Raw genomic sequence first — 12,514 nt, forward strand, 5'->3', positions numbered from 1 at the left:
TTCTTTGGTAAATTAAAGGAGCAATTTACCTTTCAGAATTTTACAAGAACAGCATAAGCTGTGTAATCTTGAAGACCAACTGAGAGGTTGGGATGAAGAAGGATGACCTCAGAGTTTACAAAGCTGAGGCAATAAACACATCTCCACCATCTCTGYCCAGTCTCCACAGAGCCAGTGGATCTATTTATGCCCTAACTGAAGCTTTCTCCCAAACTCTGCAGGTCGGCAAGCTTACTATCTCAGGGTTGGGATTTCACAGTGCTTCTCAGATTCAGAACTTCTTTGTAGTCTGATTTATGATTGATTGGCAGTTTTTTTTTCTTTTTCAAAAGCATCATTCATCTGATGTGGTTAGGACAAGAAGAGCATTAATACTACTTTCACTTGATTGCGGTCAGTATGCCCTGACTCTTGAAACAACTACGAAACAGTTCCAACAAAGTGCATAGAGAGATAATTTGCCTAAAGGATCTCCTTGTCCAGTATCTATTCACATCAAAAGAGCAGCTTGGATACGCAGTACAAATGTGGATGGAAAGCCTGTTGCTGTTTGTCTCTCTATCCTGATGAAAAGGTCCCTTGAGTTTATTTGCAAAAGCTTGAGAATTAAGGGCTACAGTCAATAAAATCTCTTCCTAGTTTCTGCTCCACAGAGGCCTGTACAAGCCCCAGTAACATTGAGAATTCACATGGCCTTACATGAAAGCAAACTGAAGTTTGAATTGGACCTGGTTCTCACTGAAGTTTCGCCAATGACTTGGTTGTTGAGTCTACGTTTWTGCTGGCAGTCTGCACTGCCAGAAAGTTCACCAAAGACTGATTTCGCTAAAAATTCAATTTTCCATGTTTCAGGGAAGATTTCAAGGGAAGGGCAGCCTCTCAAGGAGGAAGAAAGTTGAGAAATGTGCTCRTATGTGCAATTTTGAGACTAAAACTATTCTCTTCTCAATTTATTTCTGGACTATATTTAACATTTGAAGAGTAACTTGACATAAGATATATCCCAGATTGTATATTTACATTAGCACGAAATGAGATCAGGCAGAAGACAGCAAAGGAGCCTATTTAAACATCAGAAAAAAGAGTCTCTTTTTGAAGGATTATTTTGTTGAGCAAATTTGTTTTGGATTTTAGGCAGAGGAGGAGGACAAGTTCTGGGAAGCCAGACAGCACATGTTTGTAACTTGTTCATTTTTCTTTCTGTCYTCCTTTTGAGGTTAACTTGAATTATAATGTCTCAGAAAATCAAGAGTGGAGGAAACTCAAAGAAACAAGAACAAGCTTGTTTTAGTGCTTAATGCTTCTTTTTCCAGATTTCTCCATAACTTTTTAATTAAGCTCAGTTCAGGCTCACATCCCAGAAAGATTTCACTTCCCACTTCTTTTGTAGCTTTCAGCTATTTAGCAGCCCTCAATGTTCAGTTGTTTATAGACAATTTAAATGAAAAAAAATGTTTTATTTGCTGAAGTAAAGTAGAACCAACTATCTGTTGTTTAAAGGTAGTTTCTGGCAGGACTCTGACTGATAAGCCCCAGGTTAAGCCTCTTGTCTGCAAGGTGCATGGAACTGCCCAACGGTTTTGCAGAAGCAGAAAAAGCAACATAAGGATCTCTGAGAACTACAGCGAAAAAAGGCAGAGTATAACTGCCAAAGCCATTAAAAGAGAGCTGCAGCAATAGCTTCAGTGTTTTGTCCAGCTATTAGGTTCCTCTGCAATTTTCAAATCATCCACCCTTCAAATAAAAAAGGGTTTTAGAAAAGCCTCTCTCGATATCAAACTTATCTTCCAAAAGTTCTTCAGTATAACCGGTCAGCAAATTTGCACATCCCCAAACGTCTAAATGTTGCAGTGCCTCTTCCTCACCTCACTCACTATGGTGTTTCTCATTTCACAGATAAATAACTGAGACTCAGCGAAAAGTGACATGCTCAAGGTCATACTGTAAAACTGTAACAGAGCAGAAACTACAGTAAAGGTCTGCAGCTCCTGGACTAGGCATACAACAGCCAGATCACTCGACCTCTCTCCAAGCATACATAAGGGAAACACAGGACTGAAAGTTGCTAGGAAAAAATAAAGACAACAACAYACACAAAAGATCTGCATAAGCATATATCTCAGAACTCCCATAACTGTGCAACAGCTATAAACAGTTGGCAACATTTAATATACAACTCTCACTTTTATCTATCAATAGCCATAACATTATTTCCTGTAGTCCTAACATCACAACAGGCATACTTGACTCAAAACAGTTTTAAATACAAATATTGTGCCCAGCAAAACCAAAACAAGCAAAAAAAACAAGAGAAAAATTTTACAGACCTAACAAAATCAATGTATATGTTGTCCTCAGACAGCAGGACAATGTTTTTTCAAAAAAAACAAAAAAACAAAAAAAAACTTTTTAAGTCTTACCAATCACAGTAAGAATATCTAATTAAAAGAAAAAAATGACAACAYTGAAAACAGATTTTCTGCAGATTACATTGCAACCCTACTGGCTTACATAGAGAAAAAGTTCATTATGTTCTGTTCCTTAAACTGATCTGTGGTTAAACTGTGATTTCTGGAGAACCATGAAAATCAAAGGGCAGACACAACTAAAAATGTTTTGTAGCTGCCTGGTCACATACAGACAACTGCCAAAAATTTGTCATGAAGGTTTTTTTTTTTTTTTTTTTTTTTTTTAATCTAAGTGCAAAATGTGGCTCACAGAATTTTTTTTGCTGCCAGCAGAGCAAACAGAATAGATTAGACACAAAATCCACCACTAGGTCACTGGCACTGTAACTAGGAGAGCAAGGAAAATATTTTGAAAAATTATCAGTATCCCGTCCTCCTGAAGGTTAGGCGGGAAAAAAGCTTTATTTCCTTGGAAGAAAAAACAAGGCTAGATTTTTCTTACTGGAAAAAAGAAATTTTTGCAGCTTTACAAATGGCCTTGTGCACATCCTCTTTCCAAACCAGCTATGCAAAACAGGAAGGAATTATAACTTTAAAAACATGCCCTGCTAACACCATCACATGCCCAACAGTAACAGCATTCAGCTGTCACCTCATTGTCACCCCCCCCCAAAAAAAAACGTACAGGGTTGCTGACTCTGAGGATGACAATGCTTGGCAATGATAGATATGCTTAATATTGAAAGAAAAAAATTTTTTTGTTGCTTCCCTTTTTGTTTCATTTGCTCTCCCCAACTGGATATTATTTTCCTCTCTCCATCCGCCTGTGTTTTCTTTCACTGAAAAAAGTCCTTTTTATTTACTTATTTTTTAAAACACAAAACAGATCTCTAACAATCTCTAGTAGAGAGAGAGRGAGGGAGGGAGGAAAGAAGACTGGCAGGTGTGACTAGCATCGACTAGTCACATCGAACTTGGGAGCCTCCACACAACCCAGTGTTCAGACTAATCCAGCATCCTACTGCGCCCCGTGGTTTACTCTTACTCCATCAGCTCCTGAGTATGGCAAGCCCTGCCTGCAGCAGATGATGTCCTGCGTAGTTCACAGGGCTTTGCAGCAGCTCCCGTGGGCGCCTGCCCCCACCCATGCCAGCAGCAGGGGCTCKGCAGCCCTTCCCACAAAGTAGAAGCCAAGGGCAACAGACCCAGAAATTGAACCAGAAGACTCAAGTGGTGCTTCCAAACCAAAAACTGAAGACAAGAAGCAGAGGAGATAGTACCCTTTTGGCAACCTAGTGAGCCTTGCCAACACCCTCTGCAAAGATATGCTCAAAGCACCGGGTCTCAAGGGCTGTCAGGTTTGGGGGAAAGAGCCAGAACGGTGCATGTGCTTGAAACAGCAGGCGGGGAAGAGAACAGCGGGAAAGGCGGGGGGGGAGGGGGTGTCTTTCAGAAGCTGCTCTGATTAGACTGACTTTGTTAGAGGTTTCTAAAAGCAAGAACCATGTGGGAAAAGAAGAGAAAAGCAGAAGCAGGGGAAATTATATCCATTCAAAGACATCCATTCAAAAAGCACTAACACTCTTCCTCTTAGAAGTACACTTTGATTTACGTATTCAGCTTCCTAGTGAGATTGCAGGTCGACTCGCTTCTATTCGTTCTTCTTCACTCAACCCCCACCATAGCAGTTTTCCCTCTTCCTTTCCCTCACTGACAACCATTTCCATTTCTCTCCTTATCCCCYACTGTGTGCTTTTCCTGCCAAAAATGTTGCCATTCAAGAACAATGCCAAGCAAACATTCTTTTAAAAAAGTAGTTTAAAACAATCCAGGATAATAAAACCATGACGTTTAGCAGCATGGTTATATGGGTCAGGTTAGAACATATACTGATTTTTACATTCAATTAAACTATTAAAACCAGCTTAAGTCAACTGGTAAGTTATTCATCAAACTGCATTTCCATCCTTCTTCAGTCCTTCCCACTTGCACCTTTTACACCTCATCCAAAAGCCTACCTACTCCCCAGCCTGCACATCAACCCCGCCAGACCTCATGCACAACGCTGCCTGGAGGCCCTCCAGGCTCTGTTGAAGTCAGTGGCAACATCCCATCACACGTCTGTGTTATGAGCACTTCAGCCAAGTTCAGTGCTCGACAGCGAGATGGGCGACAAAAGCCCAGGGTGCAGCAGGCGGTGAGTCCATGCTCCAGAGCTTACACGGGGTAAGTACATTGGCAGTTATGGCGATTTGCATCTAAAACAAGCAGAACTGACTTCACTTCAATTTCTGCACAAACAGGCCAACTTTCAAACATACTACAGTGTAATTAATTTAGTGAAGAGATAAAGGGTGGGTGAGTGCCTCTTTCAGATAGGAGGTAAAGTAGGTAATCTTTCTTAGTTATGACATAAGCTGAGTCTGTGACCAGGGCAAAATGTAACACTTGTATATATACACTTCTGTAGGTCTGTATTTTTATATATAAATGCATATGTACATGCATTTATATAGGTATTTACAATTTTATATATACATGCACAAATATATACATATGCATATGAAGAAAAGCCTAAGAAAATGCATCTAAATCAATTTCTAAGCACTTAAATCCTGTTCTGAATTGTATGTAAATGTATTGTTTTTCACCCAAAAGTTCCTCTGAGAATCTACATTCTGCCAGTCCTATCCAGGAGTATGAATCACAAAGTCGTTCGCCTGTTCCTGCAGAGGACCCAGGATCTGCCTGCAGCTGCCCATTCAAGCATCAAAGAGGAGACTGAGCTGGTTTGAAGCCAGAGGGTCTGGCTCCTGTTCCAGCTGCTACAAGCAGCATGGTGTAAATGATGCCTTAGAAGGAAAAGACATTGCAGGGGTAAGAAAGAGAAATATCAGTTATGATTTCAGGGTGGAGAACTTGCACTCTGCCAGCTCTTAACCTACCTTATGTTCCCTCCAGATGGTGTAACTGGAGCCGAGATTGGAGCATGTGGCTTCAGATTAGCAAACCATAATGACTTCCCAATGGCTCCACACCCTCCTACACTGAGATGTAGTCCAATAATTTGGTTTTGCTTGACAAAACAGATTTGATCTTAYGGGCACTAACATGTCGTATACAGGTACTGTATTGTTGCGCAAGACAGGCACTGCTACTCTGTGCTATGCACAGAGCACTTAAATCAAAATTACCTTACTACTATTAGACTATTACTATTAGAATAACTACTACTAGTAGAATAATAGACTATTTTTACTACTATTCCTGATTCAGCTCCTGTGCAGCTCCCATATTCCTTGGATGGAAGAGTAAGACAAGTATGATAACATTTTCAAAGTATAGGCATCTGACAATACAATGATTAGAAGAACTGAGAACTGGACAGTGATTACAATGAGAGATTATTAGAATATTCTGCAAAGCTCTTATTTTACGCCTTTGTCTCTGAATTTTCTTCAGCTCATTTCTCTTTAGCAGATAAAACCTACATTCACGCATATATATCCCCATCCTTCTCACACACACACACACACAGTAACTCTTAGCTCTGCAGCCACCAAAGTTTGCACGTGGGCTAACAGAACAGCACCATCCCGGCTCCTCCGTTCCAGGGACGGCATCGGACCATAGGCAGACTACGCCAGCCTGGCGCACCTCGACTGGCACAGCAGCTGCCACCGGCAGAGCTCAGTTACCTGTTGCCTTTTTCCTCTTTGCTCTGCTTTGCATGAGCCGACGTTTGCACTTTGTTATTGAAGCTTTTCCAAAACTCAAAATTATTCCTCACCATTCCCTATGGGTTTCATTCTATAAATGTACTCACTAGTGTAACTGGCTTTTCCTACTCTTCCTACTAGTCCTACAACACACACACACACTTATCACTGAAGTATCTAAGCATTTYCACATGTTTCAATTAATCTTTAGTCACATATGTTAGTTCAATCAGAAATTATTTTAAAAAGTTTTATTCCTGTATCAGTTAATACACTGCTGAATAATTCTAGGATATCATGATACTGTGTGGACACACAACCTATCTATACCAGCGGTGCATCAAAAAGAGGTTCCTCTCAGAGATAATTATAATTAACATGATCTTTTGCCAAGCTATGCTGCAAAGTCACTGACTTCTACATTTTTTTCCAAAAAAATAAAAAAGAAGCTGCCTTCTGTGTATTTGGCATTATAGTATAAGTTAATAGCTTTTTGGCAGTCAAAATGATTAATGATTTCTTACCTATGCTTGACAACACATGATCTTCTTCCTCTTTAGAAGTTACCACAGAATCTCTGAAAGGCTAGAAAAAGAAAACTTGAGCTAGCTCTTTGAAGACAAATGACAAAATTTGAGCCATTTTAATAAATGCAATAGATAGCATCTCAGCCTCTATGAAAGATACGAATACGAATCATAAAGCTGGCATTACATGCTCGAACTCTAAACATAACCAATGAAGAAAAGTCCAACGCAAACCTTACACCACTTTCCATGCAAACTCCAGCCCTCAGTTTGTTCTTCCCTTACAAGCTTAGCTGTGCTCTGACTAGTTAACACAGTGCTTTGGACAAAAAAAGCAATGAATTTCTAAGAGAGCGTCTTCTCTATTACCTGAKTTGTTCACACCTGTAGAAATATCATAGATCAGTTTTGTCTTTTATGGAATGAAGTACGGCCATTTATTTATTGCCACTTTAAAAAAAGAGACAGTCAATATGGTACTAGAACTCTTTCCTCCAGCAAAACTTAGGAGCTGCCACACTCTGTGCCAATATAAATTTTCAACATAGACTCCCAAAAAGCATACAGAAGCATACACACTGCAGTAAAATTTCAAGATGATATAGATTATAACATCTGACTCTCAAAGAARTGATCAATCTTCTGCATAGCTGTTAATTAAAAAACCCAAGAGTTTTTTTTTTTTTTAATAATAGTGATCTAACAGAAGTGGCAATTCAATAAAATTCTCCCCAATTCAAATGCTAGTAAAAATTAATAGGCATACCCTGTGGAGAAGATGTTACCTTTACCAGATTCTCCAGTTGTTTCTCTCAACCTAAATCACTATTTTAGTTTCATACCAGTTGAGCTAATAATCAAGCTCCCTTTTTAAAGGTTGATAAAAATGTAATTAAGATAAAGATTTTCCGATTTTGCAACCAGATAAACAGAAATAAATAAAAAGMAAAATATAAAAATAGAGAACAAATACAGCTGACTAACTACAATGGGATTTTTCACAAATACTGCTCCCCCAAAAAAGCTGTTAGATAACTCCATGTGGAAGTCCATCTGAAAGACATTGGGAACTGCCTACCTTTCACATAAACCATTTTTTTCCTAGTCAGTCCCAGTAGGTTTTTGACAGGCCTGCATCTGATCTGAGAAATAATCCAGTTAAGGATTCACAGTTATCCAAAAGATCCCTCCTCAGACATAATGAATCRTGTCATCTTAAGGATGAAGCTTGCGCATACAGGGGATGGGTTTTGCTCCTGACACGCTTGAAGCCGAGCTGTACGCTCCCTGAAGGAGCCAGGGATCACCACAAACGCAGGAGCTTTCCGGTCCAAAAGCAGAGCTTGCCTCTCGACCTGGCTTTCYGGCCCACAGCCACGTAACAGGTTCCTTCAAATAATAATAACCTTCACACATAACTATTCCCACAGGATAGGAACGGACAGGAAACGTCGTTTGGCAGGCATTAGTCACCTTATTTATTTGTTAGCTCTGGGAGGTGCTCAGATAGCCTAGCAGAGGTTGCTGTTTGAAAACTTAAACTATTTGTATAAGGAGAAATTTGTACCTGCACATCATCCTGGGACAATTCATCAGATGCCAAGTTCACAGGACCTGTAAAAGCAAAGAGTCCTTCTTTAAACAACAAACTCAGCTTGGCTCTGCCTTGGTTTGTGCTGCCGATCCCTCTCCTGCTCCCCGCGGGGAGGGGGGAAGCGCGGAGCAAACACGCACGCCGGCGAGGCCGAACAATGGCCCTTTGCAGCCCCTGCATCTCCCCGGACCGGCATTCCAGCGGGCACAATGCGAGCGGGATGCACAACAAGTGCTATGTTATTGTCATGAGCCAGTTATGAACAGGCTATTGAAATTAAAGAGACAGGCTAGGAAAATATGGGGATTCGACAGCTAGCTACCGATTAACCCTGAAGCGCTCAGAAGCCCACCCGTGCCTCGCACAAACTACGCGGGGCCGCTGGGCTCCGGGATTTTTCCTGCAAAGGTTGCGTGCATTTCTTTAGAGTAGACCTTACATTTTCACACACACAGGAAAAAAAAACTTAATTTCTGTCACTCTCTCTTTTATGGTTTCTTCTCCAGACTGTAGGAAAGGACACAGTATATACAAAAACATGATCACACTCAGCAAGTTTTGCCCCAAAACAGCCTCCTGAACTACTGTAAACCAGCAGAGAGGAGTAATCTGGCTACTGGAATGCAAATTAACACCGGTGTCCCCAGGGGCATTATTATTTAGTAAACATATTTTAAATAATAATTATTATATAACCACAGTTTTGCTGGTAGATACATTTCTCTTTATATTGAATATTTTGATTCAAGGCTCAGGTCTGTTCTCAGGTATGCAGGTGCCTCCCCACACTTCTGCTCGAGCAAATGAATGTAAGCGTGACTCAGCAGCCAACATAGCGTGCTTTGGGGAACCACCCTGAGGAAGAGCAGTTCTTTCAGGACCTCTCTCCTTTCTTAGCGTTGCACAACATCTAAAAAATGCTTTAATGATAAGTCTCTGGAAGAACAATTCAAAGACTGCTGTTTATCATCTAAATCACACAAGCTCCAGCAGCCACACCTGCAGCTCTCCGTAGCATGAAATTCTGGGGTGCAATACGGACCCCCCAAAAGCAGTGTGCATGCTGTGCAAGGAGCTCAGCAGTACCTCTGGATGCTGGCTTGAGTCAGCCCTGCAAAGGACTGGGTCTACGCTGATCAGTACCTGAGTGGTTAATTTTTAATTAATTCACCTTCTTTAATCAACCTGCCGCTATAATCACAGTGACCTTCCCCTCCACTCCAGCGCTACCTGCTGCACTACTAGGCTGGCCCCCTGGCGCAGCCGCGATGCCCAGCGCAGGGCGCACCAAGCACGCAAGGCCACCGGGCACCACGGCTGCTGGGCTCCCCGCTGCCCCCCAGCCAGCGGCACCCGGACCGCGCACGCCAGGGCAACGGGGAAAGGAACACCCACACGTAAAACGGGGCCTACAGGATGGCACTGAAGGTGTTTCCAGGGTATAAGTAACAGCTTTAAGGCCAGAAAGGTGCCCTGGACTGGCACCAAGTCTACAAATCCAGTTCTTTTAATGCATTAAGCACGATCACAGAGCCCAAATTACTATACTAACCACTACTGCCATCAAATAAATCACCTGAGGCATCACTTCTCAGTTAGAAGGAACAGACTACTACTTTTGTAATAGTTACCAAAGAAATTGCCTTTAAGAAGTTTAGCAGGAGATTTTGGAACTTCTAAAAATTCATTTCAAGAAAATGAACCTGCAGGTTCATGTTTTTGTGGAATTGACATGCAATTGCATTATTGCTACTCAGTTTTACAATTCTTAAAAAAAAAAAAAATCATTTGTAACTAAGCTGTAGAAGCAAACAGCTTACAGCTCCAGATAACTGTATTCAGTCAAATTACGGGCATAGAATTTCAAGGTCAGAAAAATGGAAAAGAGCAGAAACTACTGAATTAACCAAAATTTATTTAATCTTTGTTTTACATCCTTACTGGATAATGTATCATTCCATGTATTTGAATTTAACTAAGTTGCTATGGGAGATTCACTGCTAAGCTCTAGTATTACCTTACACTGACCCACTGCTTTGGTTTGATTGCATTTCACAACAAGCAACATACTGCTATAGCAACCTTTAGTAGGTTGTACCTCAGAGCTTCTGATAGCACTGTGTTTTAAAGGTTTGTTGACCTTCACTTTAGGCCCACCCAGAGGTGAGTAAGTATTACTTACTARAACAGCAGCTGTTTTAAAATTTGAGGGTGATCCTAGTGAGATATTAAAGCAATAARTTAATGCCCTGAGCTTAGGAGCTAATTCGTAAAGGAGATTCACTGAATGAAACTGAGAACATGATAAAAAGTAATCATGTCATATGATTTCTGCTTGTAGCAACAACAATTTTAACTAAATCTCTTGCATGTTTGCCAATGAGACTKTAAGACAGACTATTAGTCATCAGTTGCATTAATGATTTCTCAGTATCTGGATTTGGTGGTGATTAGCAAAAAGGGCAAACTGAATGCTCACTTGATATGGAAGCAGTACAGAAATCAAAGATAATATCAAAACATGGGAAGATCAGAAAACTTCATTGCCTGCCAGCGTAAAAAAGTAGTTAAGGGCTTCTTGCGTTTACAGGTAGAAAACAAAGAATGCAAAATTTAGAAGTCTAATTATTACAGCTTTGCTTGTTCAAGTCTTGGATCCTGCCAAAATGTGGCATACTCTTCTTGTCATTCAACCTGAAGTGAAAATGTTTGTTTTCAAACCCAGCATAAAACAACTGTGTTCCATCAAGGCGCTGAAGTATTCTTCTACCAAAAACACTAAGAGGCAGGTGCCCAAACACCTTTGTTAATCTCAGCGTGGCAGAAAAAAAACGGATCAGAAGCTTTACCATCAGAACTGAGAATGAGACTAGATAACCTGAACTCACAATTCCCTCTCTGGGGGATCATTATCTATTGATGTTCATTATTTGCTTGCCTACAGTCAAGCCAAATTAAAACTGCCTAAGACAAAATACCAAAGTAATCATCACCTAGAACTTGCACTGCCCAAGCTACTGCCACACACAGTGTTACCAGTTCACACCATTTGCCTTCCATCAGTGAAGAGCCACAGGAAGATAATGCTGGCCAGAGTACAGCACTCAGAGGAATATCCAAAATCAACATGCACGCTGTATCAAAGCCAATCACACACCTTGTCCACTTATAGTAACAGGTTCATAGTTTGCAACTGCTAGTAACTATTTACTGTCTCTCTGCAAATTTACATTCTGTTGGCATTACACTTGTTGCCTGAACACTGCTGGAGAATTTCTAACACTAACACAATCACTGTTTCCCCAGTACATTCATTCACTTAAAGTTACTAGCTGATGTCATTTGGAATTGCAGTTGCAGTCCAATTCTTTTTTTTTTTTTTTTTTTAGTCTGGTCTTGATCCTGTAAAAAGCTTATGCAGGTGCTCACATTTATTTTGATTTCAGTAGCATTGCTTCCAGCACAAGTTTGCTGGATTGGAGCCCTCTCACAAAACTAACCATTTTCAACTAGTCACTTCCTCCAAATATACAATGCCAGCCATATAAACAAATGACAATCTGATAAAAACTTTTAATTCCTTTTAATTAAATACAATCATATGTAAATACCCAAAGTGCCATGCTTTCGATGCTTAAGGATGTCTTTTCCTTTGATTTTCTTTTCAATTATTGGGCTGTGCTGCCATTCAGAGAGACCTGGACAGGCTGGAGAGYTGGGAGGAGAGGAACCTCATGRGGTTCAACAAGGGCAAGTGCAGAGTCCTGCACCTGGGGAAAAATAACCCYRKGCACCAGTACAAGCYGGGGGCTGACCTGCTGGAGAGCAGCTCTGCAGAGAAGGACCTGGGAGTGCTGGTGGATGACAAGTTTACCATGAGCCAGCAACGTGCCCCTGCGGCCAGGAAGGCCAATGGTGTCCTGGGGTGCATTAGGAAGAGTGTTGCCAGCAGGTCGAGGGAGGTGATCCTGCCCCTCTACTCAGCCCTGGGGAGGCCTCATCTCGAGTACTGTGCCCAGTTCTGGGCTACCCAGTACAAGAGAGACAGGGAGCTACTGGAGAGAGTCCAGCGTAGGGCTACAAGGATGATCAGAGGGCTGGAGCATCTGCCCGATGAGGAACGGCTGCGAGAGCTGGGCCTGTTTAGCCTGGGGAAGAGGAGACTGAGGGGGGGATCTTATCAATGTGTACAAGTACCTGAAGGGAAGGTGTCAAGGGGATGGGGACAAACTCTTTTCAGTTGCCCCGTGTGACAGGACAAGAGGC

General features: G+C 41.3%; 1 protein-coding gene across 6 annotated transcripts in view; it reads right to left on the reverse strand.

Moving 5' to 3' along the window:
• ARHGEF28 (Rho guanine nucleotide exchange factor 28) overlaps positions 1 to 12,514 on the reverse strand; it is a 130,778-nt gene that overhangs the window by 67,207 nt on the left and 51,057 nt on the right. For all 6 annotated transcript variants that reach the window (XM_085322079.1, XM_085322077.1, XM_085322075.1 and 3 more), the window contains 2 exons: positions 8,222 to 8,268; positions 6,652 to 6,712 (listed from right to left, as the gene is read on the reverse strand). In XM_085322079.1, the coding sequence (XP_085178205.1) occupies positions 6,652 to 6,712; positions 8,222 to 8,268 (108 nt within the window). The remainder of the gene's footprint in view (positions 1 to 6,651; positions 6,713 to 8,221; positions 8,269 to 12,514) is intronic.

Source organism: Rhea americana, unplaced genomic scaffold (assembly GCF_003343005.1).
Source record: "Rhea americana isolate MKP2758 unplaced genomic scaffold, rheAme1 scaffold_74, whole genome shotgun sequence".
Lineage (NCBI taxonomy): Eukaryota > Metazoa > Chordata > Aves > Rheiformes > Rheidae > Rhea > Rhea americana.